This window comes from Populus euphratica, unplaced genomic scaffold (assembly GCF_000495115.2).
Source record: "Populus euphratica unplaced genomic scaffold, PopEup_1.0 scaffold253.1, whole genome shotgun sequence".
In the NCBI taxonomy this organism is placed as follows: domain Eukaryota; kingdom Viridiplantae; phylum Streptophyta; class Magnoliopsida; order Malpighiales; family Salicaceae; genus Populus; species Populus euphratica.
The window spans coordinates 144587-164347 of record NW_011500133.1 but is presented as its reverse complement, the minus strand read 5'-3'; the positions used below and the strand labels follow the sequence as shown (position 1 = coordinate 164347).

Below are 19761 nucleotides of genomic sequence, written 5' to 3'. Positions count from 1 at the left end.
TGATCGAATTACCGAACAGTGTTCCGGTTTCGATTGCATCGACATCTCTTTTCTAAGTTTGGCCATCTCTTTGTCTTTTCAATTTCAGTTCTTAAATTCATCAATCAATCCTTTCATTTATGTGATAGGCCTGCATTTAAAATGAACATTTGCCATAAATTAAAGGTATCTTATATTATTAGATATGTTATTATAAAACATACTTTAGTTAAGGAGTTATTGATACTTCAAGTGCAAAATGATGACATAAAACCTTGATAAAAAGTACACTTTTAAGTACTAATCATCAATTTAACATGAACTTTATAAATATTGATTGAACCAATTCAAATAAATGGATTTTTTTAATAATTATTTTATTTGATGAATAATAAATAGTGCATTAATAGTGTTAAAATTGATATAAAATTCAATCTAAACTTTACGCTATACATAATAATACATGGGTAATGAATCAAAATTTTATATATAAAATATAAATATTTACTTTTTCCAAGTATTCATTACTTATTTATATAAATATTTACTTTTTTATTCAATGAACTATGCATATTTAATAATGTGAATATTAACAAAAATACAACTTCTGAATATTAACAAAATACTTGTGGCACTAAATCATTGTAGCTAAAACAACACTATATCAATACTAGTGTTTTTTTTTTGTTTTATGCTCAACAACCTATTTTTTATGTTATTTTTTTAATTTGGTTATTTAATGTTAGGTTATTTTTGGAAATTATGCCTTGTAATTTTTTTTTATTTTTCTATTAGATTTTACTGGTTTTATTAATTTAGCTTTTTTTTCTTAATTTAAATTTTAGATTTTTAGAAGTGAGACTTAAAAAAAGAAACTTTATTCATTTTCTATAAATTTATCCTTATTTCATAATCTATGTTGTGAGTTTAACATGTTAGTTTGAGTTTTTTTCTATTTTTTTTATTAAACATTGAGTTAGTTTGAAATTGAGTTTTATAATTTTTATAATTTACTTTTTATGAGGTTATTTGAATCTCATAATTATAACTAATTTTGTTTAATTTTAATTTAGATTTTTTTTAATTGGGCTCTATATTGTTTTTATTTACTTTCTATTTGATTGTGCAAATCTCATTATTTGGATTACAGATTTTAAAGGTTGACATAAATTGATTTGATTTTTTTTGGGACGGTTTTTAATTGAACACACACACACACACACACACAATATATCACCGTCCAACAACTCAATTTTTCTTTTCTTTTGATGTCATTCTTAATATTATGTTGTTTAGGAACTAGACTTTGTTATTTTCTTTAATTTACTTTTTATGAAGTTATTTGTTTTGAGGGATTTAGGTTTTTCTCCCTTTCAATTTCAACCTTTAACATTAGATCTGTTACATTTTATTTTTAAAAAAGTTATCTTAGTTTCATGATCCAAGTGACGAGTTTAACAAGTTAGTTCAAGTTGAATTTGGTTGTTTTTCTGTGTTTTTTTAATTGATTTTTTTTTTCTGATTTCATTCTTAAATATTACATTAGTTGGAGATTGGAATTTGTAATTTTTTTTCATTGCTTTCTATGGAATTATCCTGATTTCATAATATAAATCGCTGGTTTAATAGGTTAATCTGAGTTGACTTAGGTAGTTTATTTTTCTTTTTATATTTTAATATATTTTTTTAATTTCATCATTTAATATTAAGTTAATTAAAAATTGATATTCATATTTATTTTAATTTATTTTTTATAGGGTTATCATAATCTCTTGACTCATGTTGCAAATTTAATAGATTAAGCTAAGTCAATCTAATGTATCATCATCTCAATATTTTAAAAAATATTATCTAACATGTCACTATATCAATATTGAAAATTGATATTATCCAATATGCATTATACTTTAAGTTGATAAATATTTTTTTATTAGAAAACATGTTAGTAAATCTTAAATATTTTTTTATATTAAAAAAATTGATCTATCCTACGAGACAGTTTTGACCATTAATCTAGTTTATAGTCATTCTTAGATCTTTTTTTTGTTATTGAAAAACACTTTAAAAAAATAAAATTTTTTGTTTATTTTTATTTTTTACTTTTTATTTTTTTAGATCGTTTTGATATGTTGATATCAAAATAAATTTTAAAAATATAAAATATATTATTTTAATATATTTTTAAATAAAAAATAATATTGTTATTACATTATCAATAAAGTTATCTTTAAAAATGATCTAAGCATGGGCCGACGTGTGGTCTTCTCAAACTAGGTTTGGGGCTAGTGCATGCAAAGCTCCTCGTGAGAAAAGAGCTACTACCCATAAAATTAGCCCAGGTTTAGCTTGAGACAGAGGTGGATTGACACCATTGAATATTATTTTTTTGGGATATTTTAGTATTTTAAAAATATTTTTTTAAAAATTTAAAATCATTTTTAATTAATATTTTTTAATATTTTTATATCATTTTAATATGTTAATATCGAAAATATATTTTTAAAAACAAAAAATATAATTTTAATATATTTTTAAATAAAAATATTTAAAAAACTACTATAATTACATTCCAATCACGCAACGTGCTAAGTATTGTACCTTGATCGGTCATATAAGACTAACATCCTTTTGCTTTTTTTCAAACTCAAAGTATGGATAGAGGACAATCCTCGTGATATTAGGATTTTATTTATTTATTCATTAAATCAAAATATTTTTATTTTATATACTGAAATTATTTTTGTTTTGAGCCTCCGCTTGTTTGCAGAAAAGTTATTTTTTTTGAAAGGTAAATTCTGGAGAAAATGAATTTTGAAAAAGTGAATTTCAAGAAAAATGAATTCCTAAAAAGTAAATTATTTTTTGATATTTGGTAGTGTTATGGAAAATGAACTGGTTTGATATAATTAGCAAATAATGACATTTCTAAACTTTTCACAACTTCCGGAAAATGTTTTCTTTCTAAATTTTTCAGGAAAACATTTTCCTGAAAACTAAGTTAAATTTTCCTTTGATTGAAAAGTATTTTTTGTTTACCAACTTTTCTAACAGCAAACAAACACAAGAAAATTTGGAAAGTGTTTTTTCGGAAATCATTTTCCAGAAAATAAACACAGCAAAAAAGAAAAATACTTTCCTGAAAATCAAGCCAAATTTGTTTTAGACTGAAAAATATTTTTCATTGACCAGAAAATATTTTTCGTTGATCAGAAAATGTTTTCTATTAACTGGAAAGTGTTTCTCGTTAATAGAAAAATGTTTTTCATTGATCATCTTTATTAATAACAAACAAATATATAAAAATTTAAAAAATAATTTTTCAGAAAATAAACATTTATCTTTTTACCTCTTTACCTCCTGGTTTTGTAGGAGGAAGTAAAAAGAATTGGAAATAAAAAAATCCAAAGTAGCTGCTTCATCCTCGACTGATTTCGTACTCATTTCAAAAGTGTGGTGCTGTAGAGCATTTTCTGGACTACATTAGAGGACCTGAAAGTATGCTCCTCTAGTCTTTTAACACAACCAGTAATTTTAGAACTACAGAACAATACATGATTATTAATTTGTGTTTATCGCGGGGAACATGTCGCCAAGGTCAAATATTGATACTTTTCAGTTCTTCTAGACAAGAGACGCAAAACATTACGTAGCTTTTATGTAGAAAAAGGAAAAAAATTATGCCCACAGACAATGTCTAGTAGTAGAGTATTCAAAACAAAACCAACGAAAACAAAAAACAGGGACGACTTCCTACAAGACGTGTAATCGATTCCTCTAAATCCACGTTCTTTCCTATCCCATACTGAATATTATTAACTCAGATTCAATCAAACTGTTTCCCATGCCTCTATCTCCATTACATAAACATTCAAGAGCTGGAAACAATTCTGTGACTTCTTTCTTTCTTTCTTGATTGATTGATAGTTATGGCTTCTTTGAGTTTGACCCACATCAGAAGGAGGAATTCTGTGACCGAGTTTACTCGGCCGAGTTTGATAACACGACGTGGAAGGAGTAAAGTTGGGTTCTTGAGGATGGTGGGTTCTCAGGGTCAGGGAGAGCCTGATTTGAGCGTCACTGTAAATGGGTTGCAAATGCCTAACCCCTTTGTTATTGGGTCGGGTCCACCTGGTACCAACTATACTGTCATGAAGAGGGCCTTTGATGAAGGTTGGGGTGCTGTCATTGCCAAAACTGTGAGTTTCACTCTCTCTCCCTCTCTCTCTCCCCCTCACATATATTTTGTTTTGTTGAAGAGGAAAGAAATGAAATAGAGTCATGCTATGTGGATGTTCTCTTGATCATATATATATATACACACATATATTTTTTCTGGGGGATGGTCGAGTGATGATGGAAGTGGGATCATATCAATGCTGATGTTTAAGATACAGGTGTTACAGTTGAGTTCTGGGTTAATCTAGTGAGGATTGGATGGTTCATATTTTGATGATCTTGTTGATTATTTCTTACGTCAGATTCTGGACTCTTTTGTTCTGGTGGATTGTGATTATTTTATGCAAAAATGAGATATCAATGATTTTAGTGATTGATCGCCATGGTCTCTTCCTTTTCCTCGCTGGTATTGATTGCCCTGCCTGTTAAAATAGAACTTTCATTCATAGTATCCGAATTGACATGGTGGAAAAAGTGAAAGCTTTTCTTAGGAATAATTAGGCTTGCTTATGCAAGATGTTGATCAGGATACAGTAGTATTGTTGAAGTACAGTAGTATTGTTGAAGTATAGGTATTGAAGTATTTGAGGGGGATTGTGTGCTTTGATGATTACTTTTGAGGAATGCTCGGTAACTTGATGCCAGAAATTCTAGGTTCTTACAAGGAATACTATTTGCAATAATCAATTTTGACCAGCATATTTACTTGCCTCATTGTTGACCATATCATATGAATGAAGTGCCTAGAGGACATAGTTTCTATGTTCTATTGGAGGAGTCTTTCTTTTCAATTTATCTGAAGCTTATTGGCATCCTTCCATGCTACAGCTATTGTATCTATTCATAAAAAAATGATCTTCAATTCTTAATTTGCTAGGTGTCACTAGATGCAGCGAAAGTTGTAAATGTAACTCCTCGGTATGCTCAGCTACGAGCAGGTGCAAATGGCTCAGCCAAGGGGCAAATTATTGGTTGGGAGAATATAGAACTCATAAGTGACCGACCTCTTGAAACAATGTTGAAAGAATTTAAGCAATTAAAAGAAGAATATCCTGATAGGATTCTCATTGCTTCAATCATGGAGGAGTATAACAAAGCTGCATGGGAGGAACTTATTGACCGAGTAGAGCAAACTGGAATTGTAAGATTTAGTCATCACCAATTTCTTACTTTTGCGATCTTTTTTTTAAGTTGGATGCTTGCTGTCATCTAATATTCCTGAAAATGTTTCCTAGGATGCCTTAGAAATCAATTTCTCATGTCCTCATGGAATGCCTGAGCGTAAAATGGGCGCTGCAGTTGGCCAAGATTGTGCGCTATTGGAAGAGGTTTGTGGATGGATTAATGCAAAAGCCACAGTCCCAGTATGGGCAAAGATGACTCCTAACATCACTGACATAAAACAGGTCATTTTCTTCCTTCGTTACTAAACATGCAATTTTAGCTTGATTTATCATGTAGTTAAGAAATATTGACTAAGGATAGAAATTTGTTTGTTTTTTATACATGGTGTTTATTTACAAGAAATGCAATTGTTATTTACTTGCTTAGCATTAGAAATCTAATCTGAAAAAATACTTAAAACATCTTTCCCTTTGAGTATATGTGGTGTACAGAAATGCAATTTCATTCTTCTCATATGTCTGGCTCAACAACACTTATGATTCTAAAAAATACTTAAAACATCATTTCCTTTGAGTATATGTGGTACAGAAATGCAATTTCATTCTTCTCATATGTCTGGCTTAACAACACTTATATGATTGAATAGCATACATCGTTTGATCTCGTCGATCTATTTTCTGCTGCTGTTTTTCATAGTATTGTGCATTACGCAGTAATATTTCAGTTACATTTTTTACTCATGACTTTTTTCTGATCTTGTTGTACAGCCAGCTAGGGTGGCATTACTATCCGGATGCGAGGGAGTGTCTGCTATTAATACCATCATGAGTGTTATGGGAATAAATCTGAAAACCTTACGGCCAGAGCCTTGTGTTGAAGGGTTTGTATTAGCTGATGGAAGGCAATATTTCCTATCAATTATTATTCCTTAAGTAACACCTTGGTGCTTAAATATTGTTGTCAGATATTCAACTCCTGGGGGTTACTCTTCCAAAGCAGTCCATCCTATTGCACTAGAGAAAGTAATGAGTATTGCTAAAATGATGAAATCAGAATTTGATTTGGCCCAATACTCACTTTCTGGTATTGGAGGTGTTGAGACTGGTGGTGATGCTGCTGAGTTTATTCTTCTCGGAGCAAATACAGTTCAGGTAGGCAAAAATAATTGTTTTGCATTTTGTTTATCATGTTCTTACCGTCTCAAGACATTTACATGTACCTGATAAAAATCGGTTGCCTGCTTAACCATAAGATTGCTGATATCCTTGTAGTTGGTAAATCTACTCTGATGCTGATATTTATTTTTAGACTGCTCGGGGTCAACACTAGGTGGATTTTACTGTCATGCTACTACTATTTGCTGGAGGAAAACATAAAGACTGTAAAAAAAAGAAAGAAAAAAAGAACAGCTGATTATTAAAAAAAAAAATCAGAATAGTTTGGAGCAAGTTCTTTTTGGTTATTAGTGAATTTAAGGTGTGACAAACCAGCAAATGCCTTTGTAACCCAAGCTTAATATTCTGTAAAGTTTAACACACTTTTAACTCAACGTGAAAAATTCAATACTGAGCTTATTGATCCATGGTGTGATCCCGTAAGTAGAAGTCAATGACAATGGCTTCTGATTACATCTCTTTCACAAGGAATTTGAAAACAATTTGTTCTGATCAATGTTTGAGGATGTATTTGGGTTTGTTTATATAAGGCCCAGGAAAAACTGGAGGGGATCCTTGAAAGAGGAGTATAAGTCACCTATTCATAACCAGATTTCGATTAAATTGATTAGACTTGTCGCTTGAAGGAGAATGTTTAAAAACTCGCTCCACCTCCTGATAGCCTTTTCCTCTGCTTATTCAAGGCCTCATTTCAATTTGTTCAATTCAAGAAGCAGGGCACTTTACTTCATTCGCATGGTAGGTGAACAATTTTATTACTTGATCCTGGGTCAAAGCATTCATACCGTGAGCTATGGGAATTGCTTCTCTGAATTTCTGATGTCATATAGCTAAAACCTTATCGTTTATAGAGACTGTGATTTCCACACAGAATCTGTCTGTCGGCAGGTATGAGGTTGGAACAACTACTAAAATATCACTCCTTGCCTCCAGAATTTATAATTTTCTGTTTGTGTTTGGTAAGACTTGTGGTTACTCTGCTGTTTTCTTCTTCCTGAATAAAAGAGAGAGAACCATAATTTGCCTTTGTTTTGAATTTTTTTAAAAGCCATCTTTTACTTCTACTGCATAACTGTTTTAGATTTCTGTACTTTATGCTAATATTTAAGACCATTGATGTTCGACTACAGGTCTGCACTGGGGTTATGATGCATGGATATGGCCTTGTGAAGAAACTCTGTGAAGAGCTGAAGGATTTCATGAAAATGCACAACTTCTCATCAATAGAAGATTTCAGAGGGTAATTCTTATCGAAGATATCTAAAGTCGCAAGCTACAAAAAGTTGCCTGCAGTTTAGCTAAATCTTCTTCCTTTTCTATTTGTCTTTCCAGTGCATCTCTTGAATATTTCACAACGCACATGGATTTGGTGCGCCGGCAACAAGAAGCCATGCAACAGAGGAAAGCTATCAAGAAAGGTTTGCAGTCTGACAAGGATTGGACTGGAGATGGTTTTGTTAAGGAGGCTGAGAGCATGGTTTCCAACTAATTTTTTGAAAACCTGTAGCAAGTCTCTCAGTTGTTTGATAAAAAATAAATGGGATTTGCCAGGTTAGCCCATCGACCAGAGTGAGTTTATTAAGTATGCGTCCAACTGCTGGAAACAGTTTTTTGACTGGCAGCAAAGATAGTGAAAATTGTACAGTACCACCGTATATTTGTTCACTCTTGCATGACCATGTGGAGCATACAGCAAGGATTCATTGTCAAACAGTAAGGAAAAATATATCAGCACCGAAAATCTTGTATTTTTTTTTTTTGGTATAAGAAGATGTTGGGAATTCTAACAGTTGATGTTCTTATATTTATTTATTGGAAACTAAGTACATTGACACAATATTTAACGTAGTTTGACAAACTATCTACATCATGGGAGATGTTCATATTATTAGAGATAAAGAAAGAATACAATATAAATACATAGAGGAGTATGATTATATCCACTCTACTAAACTCCCATTTCATATTGCTGCACAACCACTCTCTTCTTCTCCTCTCTAATTCTCCTCACACTCTCTTTGCAGTGCTGTAATGGTAGCCACTACTTGCTGTCCTTGGCAGCTCACCCTCTCCTATATTTCTCACATCTTTGGTTTTACACACTCACTTTGTGTTGCTCTCTTGATGCCTATTTATATACAATAATGGCAAGATAACTTGGCCATAAATTATGGCACTAATGGTGACAGCACATAGGTTGCATAATTTTATCAATGGTTGGTGCAATTTGTTTGATAGTAGCCTTTTGATAATGACATCTCTCTTCTTTAGAGTAGGCTGTAAATGCTCTATGATTGCTGCATATTAATGGCAATAATCCTAACAATCACCCCTTTTGCCATTCATGTGGGTAATTGTTATCTTGCTTTTTTAGCACATGTTTGCATTTTACAACTCATCTAACCTTATCATTCTGAGAGCATATTTGACCAAGTTTACAAGTATTCGCCAAATCTTTCAATCACCAGAGTCACCCAAGCACCTTTTTGCTCACTCTAAAGGATTGCTTCAGTCAGATGGTCTGTCACATCACATCTGAAAAGTGTTAACGCTTGTTTCTGGGACACAACATTCCCCTTCGAGCGTATCAACTATGCTCGGTATGGAATGACTTATCAAGCCTTACACCAAGACTTACAACACTTCCTTAAATGAAAATTTTTATTTCAAAGTGCAATAGTTATTATTTGGGTATTTCAATATAATCACAAGCTTACCACTCTTCTAAAAGTCTACTCATCTAAGAGTTGCGTCTGCTCTATGTTTCATCCTAGAAACCACACCTTACTTCTCCATGGGTCTCCCGCTCTTAGTCTTAAAAGTCTAGGTAGCTCTCTAACTTTAACCATTGGGACAACCCATGAAAGGTTGATCCATATTTATCTTTATACTCTAAGTATTATAATGTCATTACCAAGCCCACCACTTTAACAAGAGTTAACTTGTTCTAGAAACCTACGCATGCCCTCTGCTCCTACATAGCAGTTGTATCTTAATGCTCTACAAGTCATCCACTTATTGTCCAAGTCAAATGTCTTCTAACTCGTTAATCTTTAACATATGAGTAATATCCATAAAGTTAATCCTGTATTTGTCTCCATACTTATCATAGCCATTCCATTAGTTATTCATCTGTCCACTCATATCTAGCCATCACATCAGCTTGGGGAGTTCTGTAATTGGGGTCCTATCATGACCCTCACACCTTCTGTAAGGTGTCATCGCCTATTATTATGGGGTTGTCTGATCTTGGGCTTATATTATGACCCTCACACCTTTTATAAGAGGTGTCTCCACTTGTCGTCATGAGACAGTCTGATCCTGAGCTTATATCATGTTTCTCACACCTTCTGTCTGAGGTGTCTCCGTCTGTCGTCAAGAAACGATCTAATCTTGGACTTATATCATGGTTTTTACACCTTCTATCTGAGGTGTCCCCGCCTATCGTCATGAGACGGTTTGTACTTAGGCTCATATCATGAACCACACACTTATCTAAGGTGGCTCTGCTTGTTTTCATGCAGTGGTTTGTACTTGAGCTCATATCATGGCCCACATATCTTTCTCTAAGGTGTCTCAACTCGTTGTAATGCAGCAGTTTGTACTTGGGCTCATATCATGGCCTACACACCTTCCTCTAAGGTGTCTCTGCTCTTCGTCATGCTGTTGTTTGTGCTTGGGCTCATATGGTGACCCTCACACCTTCTGTTTAAGGTGTCTCTGCTCGTTGTGGAGCGGTCTTATCCTCCTTTATCAGGGATGACTCTAGTGGCTCCAAGATTCTCTATCACCATGTGGACTTAGGAGAGATTACCATTATTAATCATATAGAAAGAGAGAGTTACGGTACTCTCATTGCAATCTTCCATCTTATTTCCTATGTTTGGAGTTTTTGTTCCTTTCATTATGGCACTTGATAACTCCACCTACACCAACTTTCTTTGGTGTCTTCGCCTTTCATCATAGGTAGTCGCACCGCCTCAATTAGACGCTTTTGCAATAGCTTATTTTTTCATCTTTACATGCATTGGAAAGGTCCTCACTTGTTACCTTTATCAAGAGCATAAGAGACTTCTTATTGTACAACTTTTTACACAGTCTCTGCTCTAAGCTTCATCTAAGAACTCTTCTTCTCCTTTTACATGTTGTCTTATTACAGTATCTCGTTGGATCCTACAAGTACTCCTATACAATCTCTGTATGCTCTTGTGTAATTTTTATTCTCCAGATTTCTCTCTATTCTTTACTTTTATGTTTGATAGTAGCTTATCCTGTCACAACACCTATCTAAGTCAAAATAGGGTGCCAATTTTTATCCTTTTGCTGTATTTCACTATTATCAGGGTCTTCATCCATTATCCCCTCAAGAAATTACAGTTACCGAATCTATCTTTTTTTGAGAAATCACCACTCCATCAGATCCTTGAACATATGAAACCCAACTGTTTCTTTGTGTCGTCATCCTGCTAGTCTTCAACAGTTTTATTACAAACTGTTACATATACAAAAATAATAACGTATGGATAATCCTTAAACGAAGCAAGTTTTCAAGAAAGATTGGAGGGGTCACACCGGTCCCATTTAAAACCCAATCTCCTAGCTAGAACTTCTTAGGCCACATCTATCCATCGTACTGTTTTTCCGTATACATAACCATTTCCTAGCTTTATTGCGACTTTTCTTTACAAGTGATCTGGAATATTTTGATTTTATACCTAATTTTTCAACATCTAGCGAGACTATCAGTGCTTGGATTTGTCAAGATTGGTTTTCATTAATTTCCACTCTACACCTTTAATGGTTCACATGATCGGGTGTCCAAAGTGTTTTAATTTTTTCTTCCCTCAAGAAAACTAAAAAATCTCCCTATTTAGCAGTTCAACACATGTAATTGGGCAAACATGTGTGATTTCTTCTTTTTCATCTCCATCGATCACTATGAAGACCTTCAGATGTCTCTTGATTGGGCAATCTCTCCTAGTAATTCACCACCATCATTTTTGGTCCAAATCTCAATGACTGGACCATACCATTGCATCCAGAATGATTAAATTAACTGGAAACAAGTTTGAAATCATCCAAATCGCATTTCAGACAACTAAGATTTGATCAAAATAATTATGGCCTAATCAACGACCCAGACTCAATCTTAAATCCGGTTGCACATAAGATTAGCTACCTGGATCCTATCCTTTAGCTCGCGGCTTGGCTCGGCCCACGACTGATGACATGGTGTGTGGGTCTTATATTGTTGACTTGGTGATGGCATGACATGCCAACTGTGCATGTTAACGCCATGATTATATCATGATGATGTCATCCTTATTTGGGTCAATCACGTGGGTCGAGTCACTTAGTATCTGGGTCGAGTCAGCCCATCCGGGCGAAGAAGTCGCGTGGGCCATGTTTGTGCGCATGGCCAGACGCCTCGTTGGCGCGTGATGGTATGTGTGGCCATATTCAACGTCTGATTTTCACTAGTGTACTTGTCTCTTTCTCCTTTACATGGTGGTATGGTCAAAACACAATTTTGACAACTTTTATTTTTGAGCAAAAATCAAACACCATTTTAAACCATATGCTCTGATACCAATTATTAAGGATTCCAACTGATGATGTTATGATATTTAGTCATTGAAAGTACACTGACATAATATTTAACGTGATTCGGCAAACTGCCTACATTCACGGGAGATGTTTCTATTATTAGAGATAGAGAAATAATACAATACAAATACATGGAGGAGGAGGATCACATCTACTCTACTCAACTCTCATCTCTCATTGCTGCACTTGCAGTTTCTGCTATGGCAGCAACCATTGCAACCACTTTCTTCTTCTATTCTATCTTCTTCTCTTCACACTCTCTCTCTTTACAGTGGTGGAATGGCAGCCACTGCTTGCTGTTCTTGGCAGCCCACTCTCTTTTATATTTCTTACATCTTTGGTTCTACACATACTTACTTTGTGTTGCTTTCTTGATGTCTATTTATAGGCAATAATGGCAAGACAACTTGGTCATAAATTATGACACTAATGATAGCAACATATAAGTTGTATCATTTTATCGATAGTTGGTAGAACTTGTTTGATAATACTCACCTATCATTATAGCTTTGTGATAATGATATTTTTTTTTTAGAATAGGCTGCAAATACTCTATAATTACTGGATGTTAATGGCAACAATCCTAACAGAAAATTGTGTTCTTCCCCTCCAATTCAATGAATTGGTATAGCATTAGCAGCATTGTTATGGTTACTGTATCTTTTTTATTCATTGAAAACAGCGATTTATTAATAGGTTCAAAACAAATAGCTGGGTTTGTTTATGTAGATTCCATCATTCACTCCCATTCCTCCAAGGGGATGCTGCTCAAGCATCTGCACCTCTTGCCGGAGACCAAACACATGAAGGAATTAAAGACAGAATGAAAATAGCATATGCAGAAACACATAATGGCACATGATTTCCACTGGTTTAGGATATTTGACATGTTTTACACTTATAATAACTAATATGTTGTTCTAACATGCAAGTCACGAAGAGAACGGCTTACAATAAGCACTTATTTAAAACTCAATGGGCACACCATGACTAGCTAGTCATTTCTAATTTCACCAGAAAGAAATAATCCTGCTCTCCGTTCATTCTTTGGTCCATTTTGCTCTAGCCAATTCTTTCTCCTGCAGAAGAATATGTCCAGAGATAAAACACTACTTAGTAGTTATTGTCAATGCAAGTTTAAACTTTCTTTGAGCATCAATATCACAGCATCACAACAGCTTATGTAGTGCTTAGCTCGGCCATTGCAGAATTAAATGGAAGATGGGATACGGATCCCCATTTGGCCTCAGCTAGCTGCAGATATGAAGACTTTATTCACTAACCTTTTCTTTTAAAGATTAAATCTTTCTTGTAGGTGGAGCTGCATAGACACAAGCCCACAAATAAGCTTCATGGCATATATTAAGGGCAAGGTGGCAAGGTTCATGGCCAAATAGGGTAGGGAGATTTGGTATGATAGGCTCGGAGTAGGGTTTGTTGGGGTGGACTAAGCTCACCCTCAACCATTTTATTTTTTTTTAAAATAAGAATTAAGGATGTTAGACAAATAATATTTATCTAGACATTATCAATGTACACAACACTTCCTCACCTCTTTACTCCCTTAAAAAAACCCTTGAATAGACACCAACTATTTTAAAATGGAAGTTAGAAAACATGATTTACTTAACAAGAGCATGCAATACTATTCAAACAAAATAAGTTTTATATGCCAAATTAATTATTATTTTTCCATGTTAACTGATTGATTATTCACTACAAATTTCAGAATTAAACGTTAATCATTTATCATCTGTCACATTTTTACTTACAATAGATTTTTTAAGACATTTTTGTACTGATAAAACCCTTGAGCTATCATTCATAGCTAGCTTGGCAACATAACAGAGACAATAATGGAACGTGTAAAGTAGCTCACCGGAAGATGTAGTGGGAGTGGAATGTTCAGCAGTACTCTTGGAATGGGTTCTTGAGAGCTCTTTAAGCTGTAAGTGCATGCTGTTGATGAAAGCTACTGTTTCTTGCTGGGGTTCCTCCATTGCTTCTTTCAACTTGCTCAGTGCAAAGCAGTATGCTTCCTGCATATTGCCTCAACATTATGATGATCAAGACCATTAAACCAGGTTCAGAAGTATATCTTATCAAATTGATCGCCTAATCCAAAATATATTAGCTGTGGGCCAGTAATAATTAAGCTTATCTTTAAGAGGAGTAACCAGAATTTGAACTGATCCTAAGCACGAAGTTATAGAAGCCCTACTGCGCTAGAAAATGATTAGTTAGTAAATCCAAATGCTTAAATTATTCGGTGAAAACAAAAATAAATTCTTATATCATACCATATCGTTATGTGCAATTGTATAAAAGCAAGAACTAACCAAAAAAACACATGCTGCCTCATCAGCTGATCAATTGAAAAGTTCTACTTAATTTGTATGATATTATGAAATTCATTATATTATATGAAAATATTATAATTTCTGTATAGATTTATGTATAGCATATTTTACATTATCATATGTATGTTGACCTAGTTATATAATAAATGACTAGGTTACATATAATAATATAATAATATATTATATATTATACAGAATAAATTATATAAAAAAATTACAATATTTTTTATATATAAAATAACACATTCCATAATATATAATATCATTTTTCATTTTAATTAAATCGGAGCAATGATTTAAAGGAAATTCTTAGCTTTCTCTCTCTCTCCCTCTCTCCCTCTCTCTATATATATATATGGCCACACACATACACACTGAATACTGAATGTCTTCCTTATATGAATATTATTTCGTAAGAATGAAATAGACGATAGTTTGGCATAATATGTTCATTAGTTTTTCAATGAATTGAAAATAAAATGACAATGTCTTTTTTTTTTTTTATTTTTTTACATATTTACAAGTTAGACAAACGTTATATTACAAAAATATTCATCTATATTTAGACAAACCATCCTAGACATACAAAACAAAATTAATGATCAAGAATACAAAAAGAGCCTGATTGGTATACAAAATATAGCATAGAAAAGTGCAAAAGTACTTAATGAATAGAGATTGAAGATGACTTATGCTTTCTTTCAAAGAGAATTTTACTAATACGAAATGGGAAGAAAAGAAACTTAAAAAATTTAAAGTATCATGATTTTCTTTTGAATTATTAATTATTTAATCTTTCATATAGATATAATAAAATATAAATTTGAGTTGGATGTCATTAATAATTTAAGACAGCAATTTCAGTATGTATACTTTAATTTTTTTTATATTTTTTGGTTTGTCATTTTATTAATGGCTTGGAATCCCAATAATATTTCTTTGATTACTATAAAAAAAAATCAATTAAACCTATAAATTCACAAATTTGTCCTTCAATTTAATCTACTAATTAAACATTTTTAGCTATGAAGGGAGGAGAGTCTTTTATAAATGAGATTTTTTTTTTGGTTGAGATAATGGTTAAAACTTTGGTATCGGGTCACTAGACTCACTACTATTTTATTAAGTAAAATAGTTAATTTAAAACATAAGAATACATTAGCGAGTCAAAAGTTTATGAAATGTTATGTGCTTACGAATAAAGATTACTTATAAGGCGAGTAGTGAATTTTGTTATATTTTAACTCATGAGTTGTCAAATCTTCTATAAAATCATGTCTAATTGGAAGTCTGAGGCACCTAATAGAATAAAAATTAAAGCATTTCTAAAAAGTGTTTTTGTTTAATAAATTAAAATAATTTTTTTATTTTTGATATCAAGATATCAAAATTATTAAAAATAAAAAAATTAATATTGATTTAATGTATTTTTAAGGTAAATATACTTTTAAAAATATAAGTTAATTACCACACTTCTAAATAAACTCTTTATATTTGTTTGGTAATGCAATGATAGAGAGTTTTTGTAAAAGTATTTTTAATTAAAAATATATTAAAATAATATTTATTTATAATTTTTTTAAAAAATTTATTCACATCAACATAACAAAATCATTAAATAACACATAATTTTTTTTTAATTTAACGCATTTTCCTGCTAAAATAATTTTTAAAATAGTCTGAACCACGAAAAGAAATACTCATTTTGAAAACCATTTTTTGTTTAGTTCAAAACTAATTTTAATTGAAAAAAATAATCTTAAACTCAAATACAAACACACACTAATACATTTTCCGCCAAAGATTTAAAATTTAAAAAGGAAGAAAGACTATGTAGTGTAATAAAAGACATCTTTATCTTCATATTTAATTTATTCAATTAACTAACATTTATTAAATTTGAAATTAAGATACGGTTTAAGATAATATGCTATTTGATATCGTAATCTGGATGATTTTTAATGTGTTTCTTAAAATATATTTGGGTAAAAAAAATCATATTGTTTTTATTTTTTATTTTTATGATTGTCCGGAATCAATTCCAAGTTTTTTTCAACTATAAGCATTCCCGACAATATAATCAAACATATACTAAGGTGCCCTTGAATGAAGGATTTGGAATTAATGACATTTTAATTTTAATCCCATATTTAGAATAGTAACAAAGAATCATAATAAAATTTAAAATTTATTTTTAAGATGAAAAAGAATAATGATTAAAAAATAATTTTATTAATAATGATAATAATAAAAATATTAAAGTTGATTGTAATGGCTGTGTTAACTGTGGTGGAGATGATAAGGAAGTATTAATATTTGAGTAATAACGAGATATATATATATATATATATATATATATATATATATATTAAAGAGTGATGATGTAGTAATGTTGTGGAGGAATGAAAGAAAAATAATAATAATAATATATTAAAAAATATTATCACCATTTTCAATGATGATAGTAATGGTAAAGATGAGGTAAATGATGTTTGGATTTGCGAACAATGTTTTGTTTAAAAATATGTTTTTTTAATTGTTTTAATATAAAAATACTATTTTAATCTATTAAAATACTTTAAAAAATAAATGTTATCCCATAGTAAATATACAATAAATTTTAAATAATATATTATTCTTTAAACAAATTTCATTCACAGTAATATTCTCATCCCTCTATAACAATTAGACTATATTTAATTTGATTTTTCATTCTCACTCTTCATTTCAATTGTTCTTTAGCTCCTATCAATTCAATATCTATAAAATTAGAATATAATTTTTCATTTTCATTTCATTGTTTTCTCTGTTACCGATCATCACCCAAGTTCATTCTAAGAAGACTAATTTAAGATTTTTTTTTTCACGGTTTAGTTCAAAGACAAGAAAAAGCGTATCCCTTCAATGATTACACGAGATCGATTTGGCTGCCATACGCAGTGTTAGGACAGTCTCAACTTCAAGATATCATTGTCTGTAAACTAGAACAGACTAAAATAGACAGAATCTAGTCTTGTCTTATTATTTTCATTAAAAAAACTCAGTCTCGTCTTTTCAAAATGATCTTTTAAAGCTTGTGATGTGATTCAAGCAAGTAGTCTAGTCATACCATGTTGGATTTGACTAATGACTTATTATAAGGAAGAATGTGACTAAGCTACACACAGCAAGGGACTGCATTTATTTTCTAGAACGTTACCCTAGTTCTTTGCTGTCTGTCTTTTAAAGGAAATACAGATCTGTGTGTCTATGTCTGTGTGTCGATGTGTGTGTGTGTGTGTGTGTGTGTGTGTGTGTGTGAGGGAGAGAGAGAGAGACAGAGAGAGAGGGCTAGAGTTTATTACCATGAAACTGTCTAGTTCTGGCTGACTGAGGGAGCTTGGATTGGGAAATTGACAGGATAAAGTCGGCCTCACCCTAAGGATTCGGTCAACATCACCACCGGTACCAACCTGATATGTCAAAAGCAAGAAGAAACAATGCAAATCGTATTCAAATCTTTGATTTCATTATCGAAAAAATTAAGAAAAAATGACATGTATTGCTTTCATTCATGCATATGCATGAGTCCTATGCATTAATTCATGGAATCTGATCACTGTGATCTTTGGAACAGAACTTGAAAAGAAAATGCAGCCTCTGAAAATTAGTGATAAGTGTAGGATTCTGAATCCTCATCAATAAATGGGGACATTATATATATTATTTTATTTGCTATTCATATCTGCACAATTTGATGAATCTTGTATACGTGCTTCAACTTCAAACTCTTGAAACTTGCTAGCATCACTCTACCATGTTTTGGAATTTTCATCAGTACAAAAAAATGGATCATGAAGCTCAAGATCATGTTGTAGAATTTTCCCGTTTGTGTTTTGCTGACCAAGTGTAATGTTCTAAAGTGTTGGTTGGTGCTATCTTAGCCACTTAGCATTGCACTCTTGACAACCCCATAAAAATGTAGAAGGAAAAACATAATCTGATACGCACATTAACATGATTTTGATACCTCAAGATCATGATCAAATTAAATAAAGTTTGGTAACACTGCCATAAATATAGTTGAAATTAATGAGGCAAAAGTTGAGTTACATGTGCTGAGAAAAAAATAATTTCACAAACAAATTTGAATTAACCTCTTAATGCTTCTGATATAATTTTACATCACACAGTGCACACGAGAGAGAGAGAGAGAGAGAGAGAGAGAGAACCTTCAAACAGTCGATGTGAGTTTGGACCAAAAGTCCATACAAAGGATGGCTAGAGATTCTCTTCTTGAGAGCCTCAGCTTCTGCAGTGTCAACTAAGAGATCATCATCTTTCCCAACAGTATTGTTCATGCTGCTACTCTCCATTTTTCCTCCAAAATATAGGACTTCAAACCCTTTGGCGCAAACTAATAATTTTATCTGTTTACCACATCTGTTCAAATTTATGAAGCCCACTTCCAACTATTAGCGGTAAAACAAGGGAAGCATCAGGACTGTTGCTCCCATTTTTTGGATTGACCCATGCATGCAAAGGTATCAGTCAGAGAACACTGGACTTTTTTGCTTAATCTCATCTGCCTTTTTACATGTGTGAAAGTTACAGTTCAAGAGTTTCTCGAATAATGGGAGCTTTGATAGTACATTTTCTGCATAAGCAGCCAGTGCCTTCCTCGTCTTTATCTTTCTCCTTTGTACTGCTCATTCTCCCACTTTTTCTAGCAGAACATCCAAATTCGTTACTGTTTTAGTGTAATGAAAGGACTCTTTTTATTATCTGTATAGTTTTGTTCACATATGAGCAAAGAATGTTTTGGAACTGTTCAACTTCCCTAGGAGAATTGACAGCTCAACATCTGCTTACTACACATTCTAGGCAGTGAATAGTTAGAACACATGAAGCTCTAGCAAGAAAGCTTGGTAAAGAGTAACAGATATTGGGCCACCCACGTACTCTTCTATATCTCTCTCTCTCCCTCTCTCTCAAACAGAGAGTATTATAGTATATTAAAACGCTAAAATACATTTAGGAAAAGTGTACTATTTTTTATGTAATATATATATAATGATAGTAACTAACTAATTTAAATTTCTTATTATTCTCAACTTAATATTAGAATTATTACACTTTAAAACTTTCTTCTTCTTTTTTTAATAGATTCTTTGTTTCAGCTTATGGTGCAACTTTTTCTTCTTCTTTTGTTTTGAAAGCTTCCCCTGCTACTATTATGAATCCTCATATTTTTACTTCTACCTCTTCTTTGAAATCTTCCTTTACTACTATTGTGCAACCTTCCCCTACAATTATCGTCGTGACTCTTGTCACCAGAAAGACTTTAATTGCAAACATTG

The 19761-nt window shown here is 32.1% G+C and overlaps 2 protein-coding genes across 2 annotated transcripts; one reads left to right on the top strand and one right to left on the bottom strand.

Moving 5' to 3' along the window:
• The first annotated feature begins 3656 nt into the window (after positions 1–3656).
• On the top strand, positions 3657–7946 carry LOC105110421 (dihydropyrimidine dehydrogenase [NADP(+)]-like). Its single transcript, XM_011005455.1, has 7 exons — positions 3657–4175; positions 5033–5296; positions 5391–5561; positions 6048–6160; positions 6245–6431; positions 7586–7695; positions 7788–7946. Exons 1-7 carry the CDS (start codon positions 3906–3908, stop codon positions 7942–7944), a joined length of 1272 nt encoding a protein of 423 aa, XP_011003757.1. The 5' UTR covers positions 3657–3905; the 3' UTR covers positions 7945–7946.
• A 4921-nt stretch (positions 7947–12867) lies between these two features.
• KNATM (KNOX meinox protein) lies at positions 12868–19106 on the bottom strand. Its single transcript, XM_011005456.1, has 4 exons — positions 18634–19106; positions 17767–17874; positions 13942–14101; positions 12868–13141 (listed from the first exon to the last, which is right to left on the bottom strand). Exons 1-4 carry the CDS (start codon positions 18775–18777, stop codon positions 13125–13127), a joined length of 429 nt encoding a protein of 142 aa, XP_011003758.1. The 5' UTR covers positions 18778–19106; the 3' UTR covers positions 12868–13124.
• Between the last annotated feature and the right edge of the window lie 655 nt (positions 19107–19761).